At 44.4% G+C, this 7500-nt stretch overlaps 2 protein-coding genes across 26 annotated transcripts in view; one reads left to right on the top strand and one right to left on the bottom strand.

Moving 5' to 3' along the window:
- LOC125042989 (proteoglycan 4-like) overlaps positions 1-7500 on the bottom strand; it is a 649815-nt gene that overhangs the window by 1686 nt on the left and 640629 nt on the right. For all 24 annotated transcript variants that reach the window (XM_047638900.1, XM_047638876.1, XM_047638878.1 and 21 more), the window contains one exon: positions 1-2081. This exon is cut by the window's left edge and continues 1686 nt beyond it. In XM_047638900.1, the coding sequence (XP_047494856.1) occupies positions 1429-2081 (653 nt within the window). In that variant the 3' untranslated portion in view covers positions 1-1428. The remainder of the gene's footprint in view (positions 2082-7500) is intronic.
- LOC125042990 (uncharacterized PE-PGRS family protein PE_PGRS54-like) overlaps positions 5219-7500 on the top strand; it is a 2284-nt gene continuing 2 nt past the window's right edge. Inside the window, exons 1-3 of one of the 2 annotated variants that reach the window (XM_047638903.1) lie at positions 5219-5992; positions 6198-6362; positions 6459-7500. The exon at positions 6459-7500 is cut by the window's right edge and continues 2 nt beyond it. In XM_047638903.1, coding sequence (XP_047494859.1) covers positions 5353-5992; positions 6198-6362; positions 6459-7222 — 1569 coding nt within the window. In that variant the 5' untranslated portion in view covers positions 5219-5352 and the 3' untranslated portion in view covers positions 7223-7500. Of the gene's footprint in view, positions 5993-6197 lie in introns of both variants that reach the window. The other variant, XM_047638902.1, reaches the window with a different exon arrangement.

Below are 7500 nucleotides of genomic sequence, written 5' to 3'. Positions count from 1 at the left end.
CCCCTGTATAGGCATTAGTATTAAGGCCAGGATGAAATGCCAAGTTTGACCCAAGTTCCTTCTAGTACTTCATCTAAAGTTATAGTTATATATCCCTAGGACACAGACAGTGCTCGGAGCAGAAATAGCACCCTAGGACACGACTTCACGTTCTACCTAGGAGAGACTTCAAGCCCTAGGATAGACTTCACGACCTAGGTTATACTTCATGACCTAGGAGAGAGTTAGCCTCTTAATCATTTTGGCAGAGTTTTACCCTAAGAAGACAACTTTCAAATCCACACATACAACTTTAAATCCCTTTGTTAAATAAATAACATAAACTGATAACACAGTTTAAAACCATGCCAATGTAAATTTGCATATATATATATATACACACCCATTATACCCAATATTCCTATTATATAGAGTTCATATCTAAAATCACTGTTTTATTACACTGTTTCTAGATATGTAAAGTGTAAATACAGATTTTTTTTGTTTTACTTTAATATATCCTAACATAACATATGTTCATTCAAACAATATCTGTCAACTCAACCACACATTTTACTCTGAAGGTCCAGAAGACAGTACTCACTGCTGATATTAATTTGTAAAACTTTCAGAGAATACCCATAATTTCCTCAAAGTTTAAGACAAGTTCATCCAAAATGTAAATCAGCATCTTTTTAAAAGTTCTACACAAGTGTGTTGCATCATCAGTATATATCCTTTCTTTCAACAAATATGACACTTACACTCCAAAACTTCACACTTGGGGAGTTCTGGCAGTGTTCCAGTTCTCTGAGATAATGTAATGAGCCACCGTAAACAGATGACAAGTTGAATGGTTGTAACAAGATAAATTATCTGAATCTCTGGTCACACTTGGCATTCCCTACAAACACCATGACTCTGGCTTGCCTTTCATTCTCACATTTTCAATAAAAGCTAAACATATAGAAACTAAAATGGACCTTATCGGTCATATTATAAACAATCTCACATTCTTAGCCTACTAGCAAGTGCTTCGTATAAGAAAAACCCACAGGAAATACTATACTGCGTAGCCTTGAGTGAAGTCCAGAAAGAGTTAAATAGCATCTATGACAACTAACAAAAATAGTATGAGTATTGCGATTAAACATCTGGCTGAATTGATGGCCTGTGGGTTTTCTCAACATTTCATATACCGAAGATGTGCTGTTGACCAAGAACCCAGCATGAATGTGGGGTCATTGATGATGGCATAAATTTTCTACATCACCAAAATCTGCATGGAATGGTTGTTAACAGCTCATCCTTCGGCTTATTAGAAATATCCATGAAGATGCACCAAAAAATTAGTTATTGTTACCTATAAATTTAGTAACTGTTCATGTAGCAAACTGTCTTCATAGATATCTCACTTGAAATTGGAACATGGCTATTGGATTTGGGCACCTAGACTTTGCTGGGAGGATCTTTATCTTTTGCGCCCCCCCAGAAGGAATCAAAACGGGCACGGGCCTTGTCTAGTGCATCAGTTACCGTCCTACCGGAAGACGGGGAGACAAGGGAAGGGGGCTTAGACTCCTGTGCTGCACCTACACTCTGTGGCTGGGGGTAGTAAGGGGCATCTGGGGCCTCCAGTACACGGTAAGGGGAGCCCTTGGGCTTGGTTGGGGGATCAAGAGGAGCTTCAAGTACCCTGTAAGGTGAAGGCTTAACAGGGGGCTCTGGCTTTGTGGGAGACTGCTCAGGAGCGTCCTTAACCTCAGAAGGACCTCCTGGGGCTTCTAATACACGGTAACCAGCACTCTTTGGCTGCTGTGGTTCAGTTGGAGCATCAAGTACCTTGTATGAACCAGTCTTGGGGGAGTTACTTGTACCTACAGATGGCTTGTCAAACATGAAGGAAGGATCGTCGAGGCACCTAAGGTTAGTGCCGGGGACACTGCGGACACCAACAGGCTTTGATTCAGCTGAACTGGTATCCTTTGCAGGTTCAGAGGGAAGGGGCACCTCAGGCTTGGTAGGAGATGGTGTACCTGAGCTCTTGCCATTCATGCCATTGAGGGAGCCAAACATGGACATTGTCATAGGATCAACCGCACCTGTAAGAACCACCACCCATGCAGTCAGGAACAGATCGTTATGAGTGCAAAAAAGAAACTGTGAGGATCATTTGGATTCTGAAGAATAAAAAAGTTAATTGTTACCCAATCAAAAGAAAATTCCAGGAGATGGGCTAAAAGAGTGCAAACTACACCGCTGGTGCAAAATTTTTTTAGGAAGGAAGAGCTAGAGCATTTTCCTCATAAGACCTCTTACTGAAAGGAGAAATCAGTGTTCTGGGAGTTCATGCCATTAAAGGGCTGAGAGCTTCTTAGGGTTTCTGAAGCTGTCCCATTGACAGGAAAAAGGGTGTCAGAAGGTTGTGAGGGGAAGTTAAAGATGTTAGTGTCAGATTCATTATTTTCTAGGAAAGGGTTATTATCACTGTTAAAGCTATTGTTAAAAGGGTTGTTAGCAATGGATTTTCCTCCATTAGTCTGGTATTCAATGTTTATTGGGGAAGAACCAACAAGGTCACTGGAACTCTTAACACTTATACTCTCTGCCATAAATGGTCTTATTTCAGATGGTGAAGACTCCTCATGAAAATGTGGTGAATTATCAAATGTAGAGGTTTCCTGATGGAGTGAAATATCTGAACTGTTTGAGGAATCCTTTTTGAAATCTCCATTAAAGAAATCATCACCTGAAACAAAAGATGTATTATTATCGGGCAGAGGGGACAGAGAGGGCTCTACTATGTTGTTAGTGTTTGTTCTGTCACTTCTGCTGTGATGGTCAGTCTCATAGTTTGGCTCCATCTCAAACACAATGGAATCGGACAGAGTCTCTGTAAAGAAAGGCTTATTATGAGCAGCTGAATCTGCCAAAGAGATGGATGGATTTTCAAATATGTATCTGCTATTAGTAGATGGTGATACACTGTCATCATGTGTCTTGGTCATGAGGTGTGGAGAGCCTGTCCTACCATCTGCCTTATCAGCATTCACCCACTGTGAACTATTAGGTGAGTTATCAGAAACTGCAAAGCCATCATCACTCTCAGTTTCCTGTGGAACCATGTCTTCTGAGCTAGCATCAGAGTCAAACTCTCCTGCAGGTATCCTTGTCTGAGGGAATGTGAGGTCATTATTACCATCAAAATTACTCAGGACTTCAACTGATTCTACATCAGATTCAATATCCTTCTCAACCTTTGTTTCCCGATTATTCAAAAAACTGTCATAAGCATCCTTTGATGAGGTGGAAGAGGACAATCTTGAACGAGGAGGTGTATCCTGCAAATGAGCTGATTCTGAAATTTGTTCAAACTCAGAAGTGACTTTTAGATTGGAGCTTGGCAAGGGAAATGCCTCACTGTAAGCACCAGGATTACTTTGAGCATAAATTGTGTCAAAATCTGCTACATTTCCCTTGTCAGCATTCTCTGCTTCTTGCTCATTTACAATGTGGTCATATGTGACTCGAGTTGAGGATGAAGATGAAGATGAAGATGAAGATGAAGATGAAGATGAGGATGAAGATGATGATGTAGATGAAGATCTTGAGCGGGATGAAGCCTTTTGAGCTTCATTCTCATAATATGCAGATTTAGATTCAAAGTTAGAAAAGCTATCATTTTCTTCTATAATGGTATTCATTTTAAATTCATCTGTCAGTGAACTATGTCCAGAGGCATTTCTCTCTGTTTGAATAAAAGGAGTGGTGTCATCTGTTACAAAAGATGAGGTTTCTGAGGGACTTTCTGGTATCACCTGCATTGGTGAGCCCATAAAGCTGTCTGGTGTGGTCTCAAAAATGGAAAAATTCTGAGCAGATCTTTCGAGTTCCTCCTCAAAAACAGACTTAATTGGAATGTGCATTTCATTTTCAGAAACTGCTGTTTCACTGTTTTTTTCATAGTCTTGTTCCAAGTCAGTCATACTGTTCTTTTTCAGAGAAATTTCAGAAATCTGTGTTTCTAGCCTATGTTCCTCGGGCTCTAGTAAACTCTGGGAATCCACATCACTATTAGGAGATTCTTCAACAATGGTCGATGCAGCAGGTACTGTTTCCTTACCTTCATGCAAAAGAACAGCTTCGTCTAAGTCACCTCTCTGAGATTCCACCACAAATGAGTACACTGCCTCATTAACAGATTCTGATATATTATCTTTTACTAAAACAGAGGAGTGTTCACTGACATCTGAAAGGTACTTGTTTTCCTCAGTAAGAGAGATTTCATAATTTTCAGAGAGAACTTCAATAGACTCACCTTTTGTAAGTTTCTCTGATGGAAGAACATCCATTTGAGGATTAGAATGAATACCATAATCCATAACAATTTCTGACTTGACTGATGAAAGTTCTACTGCTTCTTTTATGCTAGCAGTGTTACTATTAGCATCGAGGTCAGTCTTAATGATCATCGATTCTAATGAACTTTCAGTCTGGGATATTATATCTAATTCATCCCCTGAATCTAAAGCATCTTTTACACTCTCTCTCAAATCCTCATGTGACTTTTGAATAGTGTCTTCAAAATCTAGAATGTCAGAGTTTTCCTTGTTCTCTGTCTCTGCTTCATGGTTATCTGAAGGTTCCAAGGGCATATCTGAGTTCTCTGTGGACAGTGAAAGAGCTTCATTGTCATCTCTTTGACTCATGATTGAAGATTCAGTAACAGACTCTACATCAAATTTTGAATTGGATTCTTGTACATTAGCTTGTAATTCTGTGGCTTGTATAGCATTTACATCCTCTGCAGCATCAAGAATTGAAGCTTCTACAAGTTCTGTGGTTTTTGGGGCTGTAACATTATCACTAGATATCACCTCTGAGTGGAGAGACCTTTGCATATCAGTGTCATCATTGCGGGAAGACGAGAAATTAACATCAACCCCATAGTCATGAGGAAGTGTCTCAGAGAGCACATTAGCATCATGGAAAGAGTACGTATAAGAGGAATCATCTTTATGGAGAGATACCACATGCACATCTTCAGAATTAGACTTCAGTTCAATATCCTTCGGTGTAGGTGGTGGGGAGCTTACATCAGAATCATTCTCATGCAAAAAAGAAGGAGCATTAAAGATGGAGTCACTTTCATGCAGAGAAATAGGGGAGTTAAAGATAAATTCATTTTCATGTGATGATGATGGTGATGGATTCATGTCTCCAACAGGTGAGAGGGACCGGTCATGAGGGTCATCAGCCCGGGGAAGGGACAGAGGTTGTCCCTTCAGATTCTTTGTGGGAAAGGCAAAGAGGGTCTGGTCATCCTGTTGAGATTGAGATTTTAGCTGGTCCTGCTCTGGGAGGTCTGTGGAGATGAACTCATGCTGCAAAGTAGGGGAGGCTGCACTGCCATGCCCAGAGGATGAGGCATCATGCTCTGGGGATGGTGAAGGCACATCAGGGGTAGGTGAAAGTGAGGGCATGTCGTGGGTGAGGGAAGGTGAGGGTACACCATCACTTGGAGGAGAGGCTATATTATGGGTGGGAGAAGGCGAAGGCACATCACTAAGAGAGGAGGGAGGGGACACAATATTGGTATGTAATGGAGAGGGCACATCACAAACAGGTGAAGGCACATCATTAAGTGATGATAATAAAGGCACATTATTAACCACTAAAGGTGGAGGGGCCATGTCATGCATAGGCGAGGGAGAGGTTACATCATCATCAGATGGAGTGGCATTAACAAGGGCACTTGAAAGGAGGGCCACATCAGGGGTAGGTGAAAGAGAGGCCATATCAGGAGTGGGAGACACTGGAGCCACATCTGGGGTACTTGACCCAGAAGTCATGTCATGGGCTGATGAAACTGGGGCAGGTGAGAGGGAGGCCATATCAGGGACAGGTGAAACTGGGGCAGCCTCTGGGGCAGGTGAGAGGGAGGCCATGTCAGGGACAGGTGAAACTGGGGCAGCCTCTGGGGCAGGTGAGAGGGAGGCCATGTCAGGGACAGGTGAAATTGGGGCAGCCTCTGGGGCAGGTGAGAGGGAGGTAGTCTCAGGGACAGGTGAAATTGGGGCAGGTGAGAGGGAGGCCATATCAAGGACAGGTGAAACTGGGGCAGCCTCTTGGGCAGGTGAGAGGGAGGCCCATATCAGGAACAGGTGAAACTGGGGCAGCCTCTGGGGCAGGTGAGAGGGAGGCCATGTCAGGGACAGTTGAAACTGGGGCAGGTGAGAGGGAGGCCATATCAGGGATAGGGGAAACTGGGGCAGCCTCTGGGGCAGGTGAGAGGGAGGCCATATCAGGGATAGGGGAAACTGGGGCAGCTTCTGGAGCAGGTGAGAGGGAGGCCATGTCAGGGATAGGGGAAACTGGGGCAGGTGAGAGGGAGGTCATATCAGGGATAGGGGAAACTGGGGCAGGTGAGAGGGAGGCCATATCAGGGATAGGGGAAACTGGGGCAGCCTCTGGGGCAGGTGAGAGGGAGGCCATATCAGGGACAGGTGAAACTGGGACACGTGAGAGGGAGGCCATATCAGGGATAGGGGAAACTGGGGCAGGTGAGAGGGAGGCCATATCAGGGATAGGGGAAACTGGGGCAGCCTCTGGGGCAGGTGAGAGGGAGGCCATATCAGGGATAGGGGAAACTGGGGCAGGTGAGAGGGAGGTCATATCAGGGATAGGGGAAACTGGGGCAGCCTCTGGGGCAGGTGAGAGGGAGGCCATATCAGGGACAGGTGAAACTGGGGCAGCTTCTGGGGCAGGTGAGAGGGAGGCCATATCAGGGATAGGGGAAACTGGGGCAGCCTCTGGGGCAGGTGAGAGGGAGGCCATATCAGGGACAGGTGAAACTGGGGCAGCTTCTGGGGCAGGTGAGAGGGAGGCCATATCAGGGATAGGGGAAACTGGGGCAGCCTCTAGGGCAGAGGAGAGAAGGGCCACAACAGGTGTAGGTGATGGCAAGGTCAAATCAGGGACAGGGGAAATACGGGCAGCCTCAGGAGTGGGTGACAGAGAGGCCATATCACAGGCAGGTGAAGAAGGCTCATCAGGTGACATAGAGCATGCATCATGGGTAGTTGTTGGTAAAGGCACATCACTGGTGAGTGAGGATGGGGCCACATCACTGGTTGGTGAGGGAATGGGCACATCATCTGGGACAAGTGATGGTGAAGGCACATCATTTAAAGGTGAAGCAAGGGCCACATCATGGGTGGGCATTGGAGAGGGAACATCTTGAGTGGGCAATGAAGGGTGTTCATCAAGTTGATTTGTTGATGACAATGTTTCTAATCTATCTACAGGGCTACTTTCATGCACAGGTGAGCAGGCAGTCGGTACAGTTTTGTCTAAGAGAGCTTCAGAAGAGCTATAAGAGTAATTTTCTAACACTGGAATTTCAGATGGAATAGAAGAGTTGTACTGAAAGGGAGATGTAGTTCCATCTAGAAAGTCATAGGAAGTGACAACAAGGGAAGATCCTTCATCAGAAAGAGAGTTATGAGAGCCATTCCAAGA

The sequence above is a fragment of the Penaeus chinensis genome, chromosome 33 (assembly GCF_019202785.1).
Source record: "Penaeus chinensis breed Huanghai No. 1 chromosome 33, ASM1920278v2, whole genome shotgun sequence".
Lineage (NCBI taxonomy): Eukaryota > Metazoa > Arthropoda > Malacostraca > Decapoda > Penaeidae > Penaeus > Penaeus chinensis.
This window is presented reverse-complemented; position numbering and strand designations above follow the sequence as displayed.